Source organism: Solea solea, chromosome 11 (genome assembly GCF_958295425.1).
Source record: "Solea solea chromosome 11, fSolSol10.1, whole genome shotgun sequence".
Taxonomy (NCBI): domain Eukaryota; kingdom Metazoa; phylum Chordata; class Actinopteri; order Pleuronectiformes; family Soleidae; genus Solea; species Solea solea.
In genome coordinates, this window is record NC_081144.1 from 6,122,226 (window position 1) to 6,142,006 (window position 19,781).

The 19,781-nt window shown below is 40.9% G+C and overlaps 1 protein-coding gene across 5 annotated transcripts; it reads left to right on the plus strand.

Moving 5' to 3' along the window:
- The first annotated feature begins 150 nt into the window (after positions 1-150).
- Positions 151-19,749, plus strand: kdm5c (lysine demethylase 5C). Of its 5 annotated transcripts, none has more exons than XM_058643486.1 (29): positions 151-172; positions 2,605-2,752; positions 4,070-4,147; positions 4,242-4,364; positions 4,453-4,623; positions 4,775-4,909; positions 6,422-6,478; positions 8,958-9,081; positions 9,347-9,621; positions 9,984-10,142; positions 10,238-10,357; positions 10,442-10,600; positions 11,531-11,712; positions 11,836-11,998; positions 12,090-12,209; positions 12,293-12,487; positions 12,626-12,807; positions 12,914-13,038; positions 13,131-13,278; positions 13,352-13,442; positions 13,624-14,006; positions 14,101-14,239; positions 14,392-14,571; positions 15,332-15,460; positions 15,562-16,305; positions 16,411-16,453; positions 16,559-16,758; positions 18,407-18,595; positions 18,684-19,749. In XM_058643486.1, exons 2-29 carry the CDS (start codon positions 2,609-2,611, stop codon positions 18,690-18,692), a joined length of 4,767 nt encoding a protein of 1,588 aa, XP_058499469.1. In that variant the 5' UTR covers positions 151-172; positions 2,605-2,608; the 3' UTR covers positions 18,693-19,749. The 5 variants fall into 5 exon arrangements, with proteins under 5 accessions (XP_058499469.1, XP_058499465.1, XP_058499470.1 ...); XM_058643482.1 differs by lacking the exon at positions 151-172 and adding an exon at positions 471-827; XM_058643484.1 differs by lacking the exon at positions 151-172 and adding an exon at positions 1,072-1,245.
- Positions 19,750-19,781: the final 32 nt, after the last annotated feature.

Here is a 19,781-nt window from a genome sequence, read left to right on the forward strand (position 1 = left end):
CCAATTCATGCACACAAAGGCCAGAATACGTCATAAAAATGGAAAACACAAAAAAGGAGTTGCGGAAATGCTTTCAGAGGTTTTTCTTCAAAGAGGATACACAAGAGGGACAGTTAATAATAAATAAATAAATGAATATTAAATCCTAAGCAAGACAAGAAGACGGATAAGAGTGAGTATGACCTGCTTCAGAATAGAGAGTAATACAATACAATTTTAAAAGGTCCTTGAATAATAGGCATTCGAAATTAAATTTGAAATGAAAAAATTAAAACTAATTCAATACACGCGTATTCATAAAAAAAATATTATTAATGTGACAGAAATAGCATAAAATACTGATCGATGGATACAAAATGTGATGACAGCTGACCCAGATATGATAATAACACGACTGATGTGCGTACGTGGGGACTACTTTCAGGGAGTAAACGTGACGGACGTGGTGTGAAGATTACAGGTTGTGCTTTGGTCGTGAGAAAAAAAAACTAAGATGGCGTCTCGTCAAGAAAGATAGGATGGCCTGAAGAGAGTGATGGTGATGATCGGGAAATGATTGAGAACGACTCGACCGATTAAGTTTGAGACTCTCATTTACCATTAAACGAACTTCTGCCACTCATGCTGTGAGCCCGTGTCGTTTGACACGACGGCGTCTATGGAGATCCGAGGCTGAAATACGGTCAACTTTGCTAGCAGCGGTAGCTAGCAGCCAACTGGACCGAGCACAGCTGGCCAACGTTAGCTAACCACCAGTCACCACAACAACAGAGGAAGGAGAGCAGCCAGCAGCCTTATCATACCCCGGGACATCGAGGTGTCTTTGGGTCAGTCTCGGAAATACAACCACACACTCAAATGAAAGTAGCTCGACAAATAACCGTATATGTAGTTTTGTTTGCTTCACAGACCAGGTTAATGTCATATATGTGGTTATTAGCATCGTTTTAGTTGGGAGGTTGTGCTTATCAATGGTTGGTAGTGTTGACTTTAGTTTTGTCAAGCCTCCCACAATGTTAGCCTAGCTAGTTGTCTAACAACCGTGAGAAGCAATGAGACAGAGCTGAGGAAGAAGTGGAGGCCTCGATGCTAACGCTAGCTGTAAGCGGCGTTGTTGCCCATGAAAGATGAACAATAGACAACACTGGACCTCATGATTGGCCAAATATGAGACAGGACTGACACCTAGATAACCACCTATGAATAACTGAAGTCATATCATTTTCTTTATTTTATCTTTGGAAGGTAAGCATGGTCTTAATGCCAGTTATCCCAAGTTTAATTGCTAGAAGCTAACTCTTGTTTGTATCCCGTGTTATTTAAACAATTCAGTTAACATCATTGGACCAAAGCATAATTGATTAATTATTTTAGGTGTAGGATAGTCATGTCGGTCAACCCATTCACGAGTAGTGATGACTTCATGGCCCTCCATACCTCAGGGTTCATGGCCTCCACGCCATTGTTTGTCTGTAAGTCCATCAAGAGTAAGTTAGGTGGGACACATGCCACGCCAGTCCACGGCATCAAGTTCTCTATTTTTTTTTTTTATGACTTCTAGGAATCCCCAGTGACAACACAGAACAGTATTCTATGATTATTGCGATCATAATTTACCTAGTGCTGTATTGCTCACGTGCGTACATACACGTTGTCATCTCCTCTGTGTTTAAACTATTTGTTTGTTTGTTGTATTGTGTCTGATAAAGCATTACATAGTCAGAACTGTTGCCCCTTCCCACAATGGGAAAACTGATTGACCAAAGCATGGCAGTTGTTTTGTTGTGTCTGGTGGTGGGGGAGGGGGTTTAACAATGAATACTTTGATGGGGAAAAAATTCCCATCCTGGTGTTGTCTGTGGTTAATAACTATTTACTAGGTCAGTGTAGTGCTTTGCTAAATGATGAATTCTGAACCATATAGAGACTAACAAATGTTTTAGTTGGTGCCATTGGGCCAGTAAGTAATGAATTGATAACACTGAACAAGTGCAGAAAGTTATTGTATACTTTGTAATATGCCCTTAGACTTAGCGAACCCTGGTTGTATTGACTTCTTATTGAATTTTTCATTAACTTTATGAAATTGAATGTGCCCACAGGCTGTTGGTTTTTGTTTGCCTGTTATTACATCTGCTAAATAGGTTATGTTTTTGGCTGTGTGCAGTGTAGAGGAAAATGTAATGGATGAAATTTGCTTAAACTTTGAGGATGTAGGTTAGGGCCCAAGGAAGTAAGTATTAGGTTGTAATTGTGATACAGAGGTAGGTATTAACACAGAGGTAAACGGAGTCTCCTTTGCTCATGTAGTGCTTTCTGTAATTTGAAACATTTATTGTAATACATGTCTTGTAAATGTTGACTGTGAAGGTAAAATGGTCGTAAATATATACCTTTCTGTTTATTGCTTTAGTCTTTTTTGGCTTTACACCACACTGAACTCCTCCACAATGTGAAGAGGTAATTTAGTCACAGTTGTACTCAACAAAGAAAAATAAGAATTCAAAATTGCTCTTTGGGATGTTGTATGATGCAGTCACAATCATTCGTGAATCTGCCAGAGTTCATTAACTTGTTTTGCATTGTTGACCTTCCTGTTGTCAGGGCAATGGAGGGAGAAGAGTTTGTACCTCCTCCGGAGTGTCCAGTATTTGAGCCATCATGGGAGGAGTTCCAGGATCCCCTGGGCTACATCGCCAAGATACGTCCAATTGCAGAGAAGTCTGGAATCTGCAAAATCCGACCTCCTCAAGTAAATATTTGCTTGTGCTTGCCTTATGTTAAATAAATAAATAAATAAATAAATAAATAAATGTATAAATAAATTGATTGTTCTTAGTTTTCTGTGCGTATCATGTAGCATGCACAGATTGTTTATTTATGAAGAATATTATAAGGTATATGAATTTGCAGTTAGACTAGATATTAACTAAATCATCAAGAGGCACAATTTCTTGTGACATCAGTGATGTCAATTTTAATATTTTTTCTCTATTTTGTGTTGTGAAGCTGTTTTTGAGTAAACATGTTTTTTCATATCATGACTGATGATCCTGTATTACCAGTGTGCTCACAGATGGAATGCTTTTTGTAGTTATCTGAGGCCCCGTTCACACGAGGACGCTTGCGGGTAAAAATTACAAAATATTTGATCAGAAGTGCCTTTCGTTTAGACGGCGAAGGTCGTTTTTGGGGCTTAAAAACGCAAAAATCTGAAACCACCCTCCAGAGTGGAAAATATTAGTATCTACATGAGCCATGCAATCTAGTAGGGATTTAATTAATTGTGTAGGAACCAGAAAAAAAAACTGTACTCAGTATTTGTAACACATTTATCACCAAAACAAGAATGACATAATTTGTTATATAAATAACTTTTTCTGATTCTCCCATAATTACAAAGAAGACTTAATATGCTTACAATAATTACATCAAAACACCAGAGAGTAGAGAGTTGACTGGTTACTGGTAAACTACACATGGTGTGTAATTATAGCCATTCCAATCCAGTTTTATTTATAAAGTGCTTTTAAAAACCACACAGTCAGCCAACAGTACATTTACGCATAAAACGCAATAAAACACAAGCAAAAGGCCTCTCAAATAAAGAGAGAAACCCTGAAGAAGATATGCAGCTTGAAAGCAACATCTCCCACTGTTTTAAAAGCCAAGAAAAAGAGGTGCATATTAAGTAGAGATTTAAAAACAGACGAGAGGCCTACTTAATGTGGAAAGGTAACTTCTGTAACTTCATAGCCTTATTAATTAAAGCCTTATCACTACCATGTCCATCCCAAGATGAGGTGATAGGAAAGAAATAAGGCATTAATTGTAGTGTGAACTTCACTTGCTCTTTAATAGGCAGCCTTAGTTATCACTTATATTAAACTGAAGCCAAGTTCTTGAGCCTTAAAGCTGAGTCAGACCAAACAAAGCTCACAATCTCATTAATGTCCTATGCCCATGTCCATTTGCTTTTTTTAGTAAGCTCCCTGAATGACGGGTAATTTCTCTGTTAATGCTTTAGCACATAGGCTTACAAGTTTACTTGTGTCTTTGTGCCACTTAGGACTGGCAACCACCATTTTCAGTGGAGCTGGAGACCTTCCGCTTCACACCTCGCATCCAAAGGCTTAATGAGCTGGAGGTACGTTTTGTCTTAACAATGCGCATTGTCATCATGCGATCAAGTCCTTCATTCAACTGGCCAGTAATTTTGGTGGTCATGCATTTTGTTCTAGGCGGAGACCAGAGTGAAGCTCAATTATCTGGACCGCATTGCCAGGTTCTGGGAAATCCAGGCATCCTCACTAAAAATCCCACACATTGAAAGGCGCATCCTTGATCTTTTCAGTCTGTCAAGGGTAAGTAAGAACAGAACTGCTTTTATTCTGAATATACATTTTGAGATATGGGATGCTAAATTGGTCAAAAAATGCAATTTTTTTCCAGATTGTAACAGATGAAGGAGGTTTTGAGATGGTCTGTAAGGAACGACGCTGGGCTCGTGTGGCCCAGAGGCTTGGTTACCCCACAGGCAAAAACATTGGTTCTCTGTTGCGCTCACATTATGAGAGGATTGTCTGCCCTTTTGAAACGTTCCAATCTGGTTCCAGCCTGCCGGTATCTCTTCACATTCTTGTCCCTACTTTTTGTGTTATCTGTCAATAGATGGTATTCAGTATACATTTTTGTTGTTTCTGTCACATATGAAATGTTTTGTGGTATATATGGATATGTTTTCATGTAAACTTTGTCCATATGTCATTTCTAGCATTGTAAGCCAAAGCACTACGATGGTGAAGATGTGGATAAAGAGTACAAGCCCCACTCAATCCCCCTGCGACAGTCTGTGCAGCCGTCCAAAACCAGCACGTATGGGCGCAGAGCAAACCGATGCCAGCCTGATGTGAGTGAGCGTACCTGCTCGTATTTGTCATTGGGTAACTTTGCCTGTTACCAGTCTGTTCTTTGTCACTTAAACAGGTTGTTGGATGACATTTCCAAGTGTGTCTTACCACATCAAGATAAAAAATGTTTTATGTTGCACTTTTCAAGCACACAAAAATCACTTGAAGTATGGTTTGTCAAAGAAGAATTCCTTTTCAGCAGTGCCACTTGTAAACTTTAACCTTCATATGAATTGAACTACTAGGTAATCCAGTGTCCTCACCTGTAATCACTGATGGTTCCTCACAGAACATGCTCCAAACCATATATCAAAACCATTGCCACAGATGATGTTACCTGTACTTGTTGTGTTAATGATTGCAGCTTTGTAAATTGGCTTCATTTATTACGTGTTCAATATTTATTGCCAATTTGATACAAAATGTGCTATGTTGTAGGTTTTTTAACACCCAGGATATAAAAACAGAAAATCAGAACTTTTGTTTCCTAAATTTGTTGGGGTAAATGTGATGTAGCACTCGAGCGCATCCAAGCTTGCTTATACTCCATCTTGCCATGCTGCTATGCTTAATCCTGCTGTTTTTACTCTCTCCATGGCTTACGCAAGTGTCTGCTTTGTTTTTCTGCTGTCTTCCATCCCCTCAATCATTTTCATAAGTCACATGTTTACACAAATCTGTGCTTCACATTAATGCTGTCATTACAGGACCAGCAAACATAATGTAAAATCATGCTAAAGAAATGCAAGCTGATGATGGTCATTTTCAACCCTAACACTCCTTTTACTCATCATATTATTTCATTTCTCATGCTGCAACACACATTTTGTTTTGCATAAATATGTAGATGCTCCAGTGGAGAATGTTCATATTAATTAAAAGAAAAAAAGTTTTCTCACATTAATAAAGTATTGAAAGCTCAACAGGCTGCACCATCTGCTCCAGTGGCAGCAAGTTTGGGGTTAGAATATCATGGTTGGTTACCTAATTCTCTTATGTGATTCAAGACTGTGGTACCATGGTTTTGCTCTCATTTGTTAAATCCCCCACATAAACAAACACTGCATTCACGTAACAAGAATCATATTCCAACCTAAATTGTGTTCCCATGCTGACCTCATTTCATACAAATCGTGTAGGTGCCACAGCATAATCAGCTCTTTACAACATGCAGCTTCACAGTCATAATGGAGCAATTGGGTTTTTCCAAACAGATTTTAATGTATCTTTCAACTTCAATCAGAAGACACTGATGTATACCAGTAAAGCCATCTAGCAACACACTGGTCTATCAGACTGCAGTGTAAATAAAACAAATCTTAATTATGCATAGCTTTCCTGTTGGATTTAATATATCCTTCAATGAGTATGACCCATGTCTCATAATGTGTCCCAGTGATATTTTTCCTACAATTGCTGGTTCTGTTCTCTTCCGGCTCTCCCCCCTCCTCCCATCTCCACTTTCCCCTCTTGTCTTAGTTTATTGTTACTGTTATTGTCTCCCCTTGCAGGGTCCAGAGGATCTGGCCCCCCATCCTCTCACCACTGGCTCTGAACTCATCTCTGCGGTACTGCCTCTTGAGCACATGAGCTCACCTTCTGCGCCCCCCCCCCCCCCACACACACTTTTTTCTATCTCCTAAACCACCTCACCAACTACTTCCAACTTTTCATTAACATGCAGCCATACCTCGAATGTGTAGTGGGTGGCATAACTGTAGCAGATATGTTGCCATAGTAATACATGCACTTTGATTTCCAGATCAGACAGTAAACAAAGTGGAAGATTTTCTTTACCTGCTCGCTTGTATAATTTAATTTAAAACGCTGTTCTTCAGGAACAAGCTCGAGAATTATTTTTAAAAAACAAGACCATGCCATCTCATATTGAATAGAGGTCTCTTGTTTTTAAATTTAAATTTTAAAGGTACGCAAATTTACAAAGTTACTGCGGAAGTTACTGTGGGCTAATACTTCAGCAATAGCACAGTCCATTGTATATGTAGAATCTTTCACTTTATCCCAAGTTGTCGATTTTAGAGTCTAGTTGTTAAGTTCATGTGCTCTTTAGCTTTCTCCCTTTCGCTCATGCACTTTTCTCTGTGGTTGTACTTGACTTGTAATGCTGGGCTGTCTGTGTGCCTTTGTCGTTTTGCCTTGCTCTGTACTCAATACAGCAGCTAAGCCTTCTGGCTGCATGCGCTCTATTTTAGGGTGCACTCACAGAAGAACCCAGTAATGTTGGATTAATATTCTTGTGCTAGTCAGGCAGGAGGTTAAGTATTGGGTGTCTTGAAGCGCTGGAGCTTAACTTGTTTTTTTTTTAATTGTGTTGGCCTTAAAGTTTCTGTAAATGTTCCTTTTTTTTTTAAGCCAAACGTTGTGTTTATTCACCTTCATTATCACGTCCTGTTGTCGGCTGTGTTCAGTCGTCATCCCACTTGGATAGACACTTGGTCAATGCACTTTTGTAATGACTGCACAGATGAAGGTGTAATTGCACACAAGTGGCACATCCTCCTTGGATGTTGTGTCCTGTTTTTGTGACATGACTGACACTCGAGCTATGTTGTCATGACAAGTATTCAGTGAGTTCTTTCTGTGGAATTGCAGGTTGTGGTCTAACTACATGTGTGCTGTGTTTTTGGTGAACAGATTGAAGAGTGAACCCTTTCCCAGACTAAGCTTATAGCACTTTAAAATGGTTGTTTAGAGACAAAGTCCAGACATGGAGCCTGTTCTAAATGTATTGAAATATATGAATTTTGTTCCACTTTTTTGTGCTTTTCAGTTCCAGTGAATGATTATTGAAAGTTGTGTTAAGACCTGTGTCTGTTGCTGATGTTTGCAATCATATGGCTGACTGAAACCAGCGCCCACATTGCAGCCAGGCTTCTAAAGATAATCGTGAATCTGAGATGTAATAACTGCACTGAAATGATTTGAAGGAACAACTTATTCAGTGAGAGGGCTGACAACACATGCCATCTGTTTAGGAAGAGGCTTCAACAATGGTAGCCAGTGCAATATAAAAGACATGCATTCATATTAAATGACATTTTAAAATAGCTGACTTGAGAGTTTTGGAAGGTTATGAAAATGCAGCAGTGGCAAATCTGAGCAGTTTCCAGATTGAAAGGACAAGTAAGCTCTGTAAAAGCGCCTCTTCCAATGTCCCATTGTCAAAGCTTTGGTGGCCCAGAATGTCGGGCTAAAATGAGACAAGATCAGGAAACAACCCCGACTACAAAAATATTTAACTATAATCAGAATATTTTAGTTTATTAACAATAATAATAATAAACTTTATTTGAAATGCACTTTTCTTAACAAATGTGTATGTTTGCAAGGTTAAGCCAGTTAATAAAATGCCATATGTTACCATACATTTCTACACGTCTAAAAAAAGTTTGTTTTGACAAAGAAACAACGCAACAGTTTTAAATGTTGGGGGAATTGACAGCAGAGGAGTCTTTCTTTTCCAAAAGTAAACAAATGGGACAAATGGAGACCAAAGTTCTTAAGTCATGAAATAAAAATAACATTGTGAACGAATGGACTGTAGCAGAAGAGGCAGTAGAGACTACTGCCTCTTCTGCTACAGTCTATCTTGGCAGTCTTTATGGCTCAAATTTAAGTTGTAAACCTTTTCTGTGTTTTTAACCAAAACGATTGCAAAATACACATTTCCTTTTAATGATTTTTCTTATAAACAAAACACTAAAAACACAAATCAACAAAACAAAAACTGAATCGTTAGTCGATAAAATCTAAAAGACATTCAAGTATAACTGTATGGTTGCAACTGCTGGTGATTGTGTGTCTTGGTGGTGGGTCTTAACCTTGAAGCTTTCACTTTAAAGTAGGCTAACTTTTCTTTACTGTCTAACCCAGCACAAACCCTTGGTGTGGTGTGATGCACTGCTATGCTATTATGTTTCAACTGTTTGTTCTGCATTTGGCCTTAGCCTGTGCTTTGCTCTGTGTGCTTTGGATAGTAGGAGCAGTCTTTCTGTCCCTTACTAATGGGAATGTACTTTTATCCAGCCTGAGCCGACAGAGGAGGACATAGAGAAGAACCCAGAACTGAAGAAGCTACAGATTTATGGCGCAGGGCCAAAGATGATGGGACTTGGACTGGTCGCGAGGTATAAAGGCATCAGGAAGAAAGGTAAGTACTGCAACCACCTTCTAATTTGCATACAGTTGATTGACTTTTGGCATTTGTAACAATGAGAAACCAGGAAATTTAAATTTCACAAATAATTAAATATAGCTTAAGCAACAAGAAGACTAAGTCAAGTATTACTGACTCAGTTTGGATATAAGAAATCTGTCATGCCATTACCCTATAGTGTGAAGATTTTATTGTCTGTGATAGCTGGAAACTTGATTCCGAACACTCCATGCTCTTTTTTTTTTTGTTCTTTTTTTAGACGAGCTGCCTCAGACTGTTAATATCAAGGAAGATGTGTCTGCTGCACCTGCTGATACCTTAGTCAAAGCAGAGCCACTGGAGCCTCAGGAGAAGCAGAGTGAAGGGGGCACATCTAGTCCCCAACTGCCTCCACCTAGCCTCACAATTAAGCCAGAAGTAAAGAAAGAAGAACCACAGAATGGAAAATATGAGGAGGAGGATGATGATGATCCAGATAAGCCATGCACCAAAATGACTATGAGGCTTAGAAGCAACCTCAACAACCCACAGTGTGTAAGTAGATCAAAAGATGCACCCGAGAAAAAAGTTGTGCTGATTTTTTAAAAAGCAAAACAAAAATTTGTTTTTTATACATGCTGTGTAACTCTCTTACCTGAAATCTTCAACCACCACAAGATGTCGGATAATTCTATCAGCCTGCAAACACAAAGCACTCTGCTCTTTATTAATTGTCAAACTACATACTAGGTATGACAGATCAGTGACTTCTTCTTTTCATAGTATAAACCTTTGAATTTAATAGGTGCTGAAGCATGCAAACAGTTCCTGATAGGGACATAGTAATTGTTTAAACCTTTACTCCTCTGGCTCTAATCCTGAGACCCAATTTTTTTTCTCTTCTCTCTTTTGTAAAGGTGGAGTCTTTTGTTTGTCGAATGTGTGGTCGGGGTGACGATGATGATAAACTCATGCTGTGTGATGGCTGCGATGATAACTACCACACCTACTGTCTACTACCCCCGCTCTCTGATCCTCCCAAAGGCAACTGGCGATGTCCCAAATGTGTGGCAGAGGTAAGAAAGAAGTGCTCGTCTGTGACTGTAACACTCTCAACATAGGTTGGGTTTCTCCTAACTCGCAACATTGTGTTTGACTTTCCCACTTTTAGGAGTGCAAGAAGCCGACAGAAGCATTTGGGTTTGAACAAGCTACACGAGAGTACACTCTGCAGAGTTTTGGGGAAATGGCTGATTCCTTCAAAGCAGATTACTTCAATATGCCTGTCCATGTAAGCCTACCTACACAAGTCACAGCCATATTTCTGGCACTTTGTGGTGACTAAACTCAAGGATATTTGTTCTTGTTGGTGTAGATGGTCCCCACTGAGCTTGTGGAGAGGGAGTTTTGGAGGCTAGTCAGTAGCATTGAGGAAGACGTGACTGTGGAGTACGGAGCGGACATACACTCCAAGGAGTTTGGCAGTGGCTTCCCAATGAACAATGGCAAGAAGAAGCTCACAAAGGAAGAGGATGTATGTACATTGTATTTATTTATTTTTTGTAATCTCAATAGTCTGAGTGCTTTTGATTACAACCAGACAATTTTGCAGTCCAACAGTGGTAAAATGTGAAACTACTATAATGTGCTAATAGCCACGTGTCATTATGGCCAAGAAATTACATAAAATATACACAATATGGACATAAGTACCAACAGGGACTGTAATGACGTATACAAATACATATATAGTACTTTAATATGGAGTTGGTCCCCCTTTTGCAGCTATAACAGCTTCCACACTTCTCTGAAGACTTTCCTCAATATAGAAGTGTTTCTATGGGTATTTGTGTCCATTCATTCTGTAGAGCATTTATTAGGTCAGGCTGTTGGACAATTTCTGTTCCAGTTGATACCAAAGGTGCTCTATGGGGTTGAGGTCAGGGCTCTGTGCAGGCCAGTCAAGTTCTTCCACACCAAACTTGTCAAAACATGTCTTTATGGTCCTTGCTTTGTTCACTGGGGCAAAATCGTGTTGGAATAGATAAGCGTCTTCCTCAAACAGTTCCCACAATGTTGGAAGCATAGCATTGTCCAAAATGTCAATATTTAACAGGTGTGGCCAAATACTTTGGTCCATATAGTGTACATGCTTTCCCAAATTCTCGAATTCACAGTCATGGCAGATCAGGCATTATTAACAATACAAACACAGGTAGAGACAAAACCACTGCAAAAGTGCATGTCAGATTTCGCAGAAAAACTGTACATTTGAACGACATTGTTACCACTGTCCCACTAAAGAAGAGGAGATATTAATTCTGTGACAGCCCCATCATTTTTCAATTAACCAATTTGTCATTGTAAACATAAATATGGAGCATTGAGTCTATTGTTTTGCATGAAACAGCTTACTTGTAATTACTTGCTTACCTGTAATTTGCGCTCTGTCCTTTTCTGTCAGGAATATGCTCGCAGTGGCTGGAACTTGAATGTGATGCCCGTGCTGGAGCAGTCACTCCTGTGCCATATTAATGGAGACATCTCTGGGATGAAGGTTCCTTGGCTTTATGTTGGCATGGTGTTCTCAGCTTTCTGCTGGCACATTGAGGACCACTGGAGCTACTCCATCAACTACCTGCACTGGTACAAAATGCTTGTTGTGTGTTTCTGTGGGTGTTGTGCATGGTTGGCTAAAATGATGGCATCTTTTAATGTGTAGACAATTATGAGCCTTAACCTTGTCTACCCATGTCTTATTATTTAAAGGGGTGAACCCAAGACATGGTATGGAGTTCCTTCTGTGGCAGCAGAGCGACTTGAGGAGGTGATGAACAAGCTTACGCCAGAGCTGTTTGAGTTCCAGCCTGACCTCCTGCACCAGCTCGTCACCATCATGAACCCCAATATCCTCATGTCTCACGGTGTACCGGTCCGTTGTGCGCACACACACACACACACATACAGCAGAAATATTTTAAATAATAATAAAAAAGGTTAAATCTTCATTGTTTGATTTGCAGGTTGTACGAACCAACCAGTGTGCTGGTGAGTTTGTCATCACCTTCCCCAGAGCCTACCACAGTGGCTTCAATCAGGGATACAACTTTGCTGAAGCTGTCAACTTCTGCACTGCAGACTGGGTATGTCTATTTACACTCTCTGTCTCAGGTTGTGACATCATACACAAGACTCCCATGATCATTCCTCTCTCTCTTTCACTCAGCTGCCTCTTGGCCGCTCCTGTATCGAGCACTACCGGCGTTTAAGGAGGTATTGTGTATTCTCCCATGAGGAGCTCACCTGTAAAATGGCTACCAGCCCAGAGAAACTGGATCTCAACCTGGCTGCTGCTACACACCGGGAAATGTTCATCATCGTTCAGGAAGAGAGGAAGCTGCGGAAGGCTCTGATGGAGAGGGTGAGATACATATGTAGATTCTCCATTTATTTATTCCCTGATTCTGTCCCTGTAAGTGAATAGTGGTTTGATTTAATTACCATGTCTAACTTCCTTTTGTTGTGTGATTTTTCAAAAACATATGTCCTGCACCTTCAGGGTATTACTGAAGCAGAGCGTGAGGCATTTGAGCTGCTGCCTGATGATGAGAGACAGTGTGATAAATGCAAGACCACATGCTTCCTCTCTGCTCTGGCCTGCTCAAATTGTCCAGAGCATCTGGTGTGTCTCTATCACACTCAGGATCTGTGCAACTGCCCCACTGACAAACTCTACCTCAGGTTTTGTAACTTAAATATTTTCATTATGTTCGGTGGTAATGTTACCACTGTGTCGATTTTCTGTTTACTGAATCTTGTGGTTTTATTCTATCCCTTGACTTTACAGGTACAGATATACCCTCGATGAGTTGCTAGCCATGTTACACCGATTAAAGGTTCGATCTGAGTCTTTCGATTCCTGGGCCAATAGAGTAAAGGAGGCACTTGAGCAAGAAGAGGGAAGCAAGATAGGTGGGAAACACACACGATTAAATCCCTTGGTTTTGACATTAAGATGTGATTTTAAAAGAACGTAGCAAGACCAAATGGTTCTTTAATTGCAGGTATTGATGACCTGGAAACCCTGAAGATGGAAGCAACAGAGAAAAAGTTTCCAGACAACGAACTTCTCCGGAAACTCAACACAGTTCTTAAAGACATAGATCACTGCCAAAAGACAAGTACTGAACTCCTCAGTAACACAAAGACCAGGTAGGAGAGAACATGCATTTGAAGTTTACACTGTCTGTACACCTACATGTGCTTACGTATGGTTGTCTTTCAGTGAAAGCAAGATGATGCTGGCCGAGCTGAAATCGTTGGTAGAGAAGATGCACAATCTGCCTTGTGTGATGAGCCAGTTGGAGGGAGTGCAGGTAAAAGAAAAGCCAGACTGAAAGTAGCTAAACAAAGCTTTTATTTTCATCTTTTCCTCTAAGACTGATTGAATACACTTCTAAAATATGTACTTGATATCTTTGCTATAATGTTCTTGGCTTAAATGTTATTTGTATTAAGGTCACCCAAGGTTAACCTCTGTGTCCTCTGCTTTTCAAGGCAATTCTGGATTTAGTTGAGGATTTCCAGAGACAGGCCCAGGCACTGGTCAATGACAGGGGCTGGAGGAGGGACTCTCCACCTCCGGAACAATTGCAGACATTGTTGGAGCAGGGCAGCAAGCTGCCTGTTGTGGTGCCAGAGTGTAATTTGCTTCAGGGCCTGAAGGAGCAAGGCCACTGGCTGGAAGAGGTGAGGCGCACCCTAGGCACAGAAGGTGGTGAAAGGCAGGAGGTCACATTGGAGGTTTTAAGGAACCTAATGCAAGCAGGCTGCAACGTGCCTCAGAGTATATCTGTGGAGACGGCCATGGCAGAGCTTCAGGAATTGCTTACGATTGCAGAACGCTGGGAGGAGAAGGCACAGATCTGCTTAGAGCAAAGGTAAAACTAACAAGTGTCGGGATTATCGTTTCACAGCCAGTCTGTCCTGTTTCAAAGACTTTAAGATTTGTTTGTCACTGTTTTCTTCTTACAGGCAAAAACATCCGCTCTCTACCCTGGAGGCAATTGTTAATGAGGCCCAGCTTATCCCGGTCAAGCTTCCCAACATTCTATCTCTACAGAGCTGTCTCACACGAGCACGGGCCTGGGTAACAGACCTGGAGGAAATCCAGGTAAAAAAAAAAAAAAAGTGTCTTTTAGACTAGGCTGTTTTATTTCGATTTTTATTGGTTTAGTTTGTTATTTAACTGTAACACTGTGAATTGTAAGATGCCTTAAACCACATTATGTTGTGTTTAATATTCATTATCTTTGTTTGTTGAAGAATGGGGAGCATTACCCCTGTCTGGATGACCTCGAGGGCCTGGTGGCAATTGGAAGGGACCTGCCTGTCTACATGGAGGAGCTGAGGCAGTTGGAACTGCAGGTGGCCAGTGCTCACTCCTGGAGGGACAAGGCTACCAAGACCTTCCTGAAGAAGAGCAGTCAGCACAGTCTGCTGGAGGTGAGCACATAGGATCAAATGAAAATACAGTTAAACTGAAATAAACAACAATATAATTTGTCTTTCTAGCCTAATCGACTTTGCACTCCACTTTAAAAGGATGGATCGGGTTTTTTGATTGCTGTTTGTATGATGTATTAATATGTATTATCAACATCGAGTATGCTGCCGCTGAGCACTGGTGTTTCTGTGGACATGCCAGGGAACCTGACGCTTGCTAACATGGCTGCCACCAGGAACAAAAAAACAAACCTCACCTTAAAAACAAATCTACGCCTGCTTAAGTCAATATCTTGAGGATATATTTTCTGCAATTTCAAGTCATGGCCCTCAGGAGTTGTTGTTCTCCTGCTGCCCTTATCAGTAGGTTTAAATATGTTATCTTGTGAATTCCGTGTTTAAAGATCTTTGTTTGGAATTGACTACATAGCAGAAACCTAACAAATAAAGCAGCAGTAGCCAGCAGCTCCTGTGTCCATGTGTGTTTGTGCTGATTTTATTTATGGATGTTGGCGCAAGAGAGTGAGTGGTTTCAAATTTAAGTTTCCACATATTCTCAAGATATCAAACACAAGCTGGGGTAGATTTGAACCTGTTTGTCCTGATGGCTGCCATGCTGTCGGTGAAAGTGAGTGTCTGGCTCCCAGACTGGTCAACGGTAACATAACAGTCAATATCTCATTCAAACGCAATAAAATCTGAACTATGTCTTTAAAAAGCTGTCCATATTAGGCATCTGACTCCAGTGTTGCTGTTGCAGGTCTTATGTCCATGTGCAAAAAGAAGGGAGAGGCGGAATGCTACAGAGGCGTTGGATGATCTGTCGGATGATTCTGATACCAACACTCTGGGCCTTTCCGCTCAGGACCTGAGGGACCCTGCAGCTATTGTGAGTCGATGGAACTTTTCTTTTTCTTTTCGTATCCATTTCATGCCATGGTGCATGATCACTGGTTGTTTACCTGCACGTGATCTGTGTCTTGACAACAGGTGATGGCCTTCAAACAAGGAGAGCACCAGGAGAAAGACGCACTACTAAGGTTGCAGCAAATGAACATGTGTAAAACTGGAAATATTTCTGCAAGTTGCAAGGAGAATGGGAGGTGGGATGACGCCATGGAGACGGACACATCCAGCCACTCAGAGAACTCTGTAAAAGAGAACGGCAGCAGCAGCAACCACACAGGCACCACTCCTCCTCAGTCAGTGTGTGTGTGCGGCGGGCAGCCTTGTGCTCCTCAACTCCGTTGCCGTCTCTGTAAGGACTGGTTCCATGGCAGTTGTGTCCCTTTCCCCTCCCTGCTCCCCTCCTCTGGACAACTGACTAACCCCCTCTGCTGGTGGGACTGGGACTCGCGTTTCTTGTGTCCGCGGTGCCAGCGGTCGCGACGCCCTCGCCTGGAAACAATCCTGGCGTTACTCGTCGCCCTGCAGAGGCTACCAGTGCGTCTGCCTGAAGGGGAAGCACTGCAGTGCCTCACAGAGAGGGCCATCACCTGGCAGGGCCGAGCTAAAGAGGCACTGGAGACGACAGAGCTGCAGCAGGCTCTGCAGAAGCTGCAGGAACTCAAAGACACTCTGGAGTGTGAAGCAGAGAAAGAGGAAGACATGGAAAAGAAGACTGAAAAGACTTCAGTCATTGTTTTGTCAGACTCTGAAGGAGGGGAAGGAGATGATGTCATTGATCTGACAGATTCACCCAAAAAGAACACAAAACAAAGCAACGGCATTCAGGTTAACACCCACTTCCTCTTGTATCTATGCACTGTAGACTTATCACTGCAAACTGTACAGAATATACTGTTTTTACCTGTTTTAACACAGCTCATCTTCCCACAGGCTGGATGTGAAAATGGCATCAACAAGAAGTCGAATGTTACAGGTAATATTTTGTGTTAATTTCCACCAGAGGTTGTTTTTTTATTTTCATTCACTCTCTACTGCAGACACCAGTCATGTCAAACATTGCTCTGTGTATAACTTTCAGGTGTGGGGTCTCTGCTGCCTCTGCTGCCTTTACTAAAAGGCCAGGTGGTGGAGCTTTCCCCAGCCACCGTGACCCAGCTGGAGGAGCTGCAGCTGGAAGGAGATCTGCTGGAGGTTTCCTTGGACCAGACAAACGCCATCCACAGAGTTCTCCAAGCGACATCTGTCCCACAGAGAGGAACACTGTACACACTCATTCAGGTCTGGAAAAGAAACAGTTCATGAATAAATAACAATAACCTCATAAAACTCAGATAAGAGTGCTGGCAACATAGCATCAATATAATCAAAAAGGGACATTAAACATGTAATATTAAACTGAAGAATAAAATGTTAATGCAAAACATTAACTGCACCTACAGTCAGGTCTGAAAACACTACCCAGTTTGGGAAAAAATAGAAAAGCACTATTACTACAGTAGTGCTGTGGGTGAAAGTATTTGTCCTCCCTCATTCCATTATGATTGACATGCTGACTCATAGTTCATAGAGAGTGAGCAGATGAAGTAGATTAAACACTCATGTCTGTTTGAAACAGGGAGCTACCACCAGGTTGTTTTGATTTTGCACAACACGGATACAATGTTAATTTGTGAATTCAATTCACAACAAATAACCATCTGAGTTAGATGGACAAATGAAATCATTTGTAAGATGAAAACCTGTAAAAAAAACCTCACATTTTTGAAACATTAAGTTTGTTTTCTTTAATTTCTTATCCTCCGTTCATTACAAAACACATGAATAATAATTTTAAGTATGTACTGTATGTTTTCAGATGAGAAAGTTATTTACTACAGCTGAAAGGTGCTTGAAATAGACATTGAAAGTGCTTGAAAAGAGCTTGAATTTGACCTTTTAGAAAATGTGTATGTGCCATATAATGAGTATATTTTCCTCCAGGCTCACTGTTTGGCCTTGTCCAGTCTTAATCCTAATCTGAGGTTTCAGGGGCATTTGCTGTTGATATAAATTAAGCTATTCCTTGACTTGATTGGTTAAGATAAAGTATTTAAATCAGTGATGAAGTAGTAATTGTGTTGAGTTTCACCGTCTAAGGGTTCAACTCTATATAATTGAATTTCAACATCACGTGGGGAAATGAGTTGCAGTGTTTTGTTACATTTCAGTTTTCCCCTCTAATGCAAGGCATTCCACAACACAAGGGCAACTGTATCGTACATAAAAAAAAATAATTCACATTTAAACTTTGGAAACTTTAAATGTACAATTTAAACAAGACCATCAACATAAATAAAACGGAGTAATAAAATGAATGGAAGAAAACAAAAAGGTTGATTATATGGAGCATAAAATGTGACAGTGCAGCATAAAATGTGTCAATTAAAAGAATGTTATGTGCAGAAGATCAAGATTTAGAAATGCTTTAAAGAGTTAAATCATAATCTCATGAGAGAATCAGTATTCTTAACCTGTATTTAAAAAATATTCACATTTAGTGCTGATTTCAGTTCTTCTGGTAGTTTGTTCCTCTTGTGTGCAGCACAACCACTATATTCTGTTTGAACTCTGGGCTTGACTATCTGACCTAAATCAGTAGATCTCCAAGCTCTATGAGGTGTATATTGTTTTAATGTCATTATAATGTCATGTCAGTGTTTCCCACTGCCCTGCGCGTTTTCGATGTTTCGATGTTTCCCTGCTCCAACACACCTGATTCAAATCAGCTCGTCATCAAGCTCTGACGAAGCCTGATAACGACCCGTTCATTTGAATCAGGTGTGTTGGAGCGAAGCATTTAGTGATTTGTAGAATCTATCGAAAAGTCTATTCTATAAGTGACTGGAAGCCAGTGTAAAGACTAATATCCAACACCGCACACCCCCAGATTGAGCTCGCGGAGCAGAGACGAAACAGCCGCGGCCGAACCAAGGAGTCCAAAAGGAAGCGAAAGAGCCACAGAGGGGGCAGTGGAGAGGCAGCAGGAGAACAGTCACTGAAAGCCTCGGAGTCCAAGAAAACCTGTCCTCTCAGCCACAGCCCCTCCCCTCACCTACCTGTTCAGACCCATGCAGAGGTAACGGCCCCCTGTTTTTACCAGGACTATAAATATGTTCTTCTCATTTTCAGGAAGTGACTGAATTCTTTTTTTTATCTTTTGACAGATTTTGTGATGTAGTCGACGCTGGAGCTCTGTTAAATTGGACACGTCAGAAGAGCTGAAGAGACAGAGCACTCTGTGCCAGAAACCCATGTCAAGCTATAGAAAGATGCAGGACATCCCCCCCTTTTCTCCCCTACTCCTCCGCCCTCCTCATCTGTCATTGATACATTCAGACACTAACAGAGCAATGACTCTTCTTCTACACTCCATTGCCTCATGCATAACTCCGACGTATCTTGTCCCATCACCTATTCCCAGACTCCTCGTCCTCCCCCACACTTTATCCTCCCTGGATCCGTTTCCACCCCCCTCTGTGAACATGTTAGGACAGGTGTGGGACTTGATGTGATAGGAATGTCATTGGTCTAGAGTCGTCTCTGAGGTCAAGTCAGTATGGTATGTTATCCCAATTGTATTAAACGCTTGTTCAACCGGAGCCTGCGTCAGCGTTGGCAGTTTGCCGTTTCACTTCACTCGAGGTCATCGTCTGGACGCTGGAGAAGCTGTCGGGTCACGCGGGACAGTCGGTGTCCGGGTGCGTGAATGCTGAAGCCGAGGTGCGGCACAGTGTTCTGAAGGCTGGTCGTAGATTACAGCGCCGTGGTTACACTTGTATTTTTTTAGTTGTACTGAATCTTGTGTTTGGTGCAGTTCTGAGGGGATATGCATTTTTTGAATAAACTGAGTACATTTTGGGAAGTGTTATAAACAGGCATTAATGTTTTTGGTGCTACTCTCCCAAAATGAATATCTGTACCTCCTTTTGTTGTTCACCTCTGTTTTCCTTCATTTTTTTAAGCCCCACCCCCCATCCTTATGACTCCACCCTTTTTATTCCTTTCCACTTGGCCTTTTGTCTCTCTCTTTACAGATTTAAGGTAACTTCACTGTAACTCACTTTGTCACAGATTATTTTGTTTTCTGGGTTAAAATTATATTATTATTATTATTATTATTATTGATATTGCAGACACGCAGTTGTCGTGAGTTTGTGTATAAACTTTTCATTTAAATGTTGCCTTTGTTTCTTTTCACTCTTGTTAGAAAAATAAAGGTTTAGAATTGTTTAGGAAATGTCGACTCATCCGTTTCTAAAGAT

What these genes read in the sequence shown, in the direction of transcription:
- kdm5c (XM_058643486.1), top strand. Translation starts at nt 2,609, where the DNA reads ATGGAGGGAGAAGAGTTTGTACCTCCTCCGGAGTGTCCAGTATTTGAG. An exon ending in ACTGACAAACTCTACCTCAG is followed by an intron (nt 12,808 to 12,913) that starts GTTTTGTAACTT and finishes TTGACTTTACAG; the next exon opens with GTACAGATATACCCTCGATG. An exon ending in GCCAGTTGGAGGGAGTGCAG is followed by an intron (nt 13,443 to 13,623) that starts GTAAAAGAAAAG and finishes CTGCTTTTCAAG; the next exon opens with GCAATTCTGGATTTAGTTGA.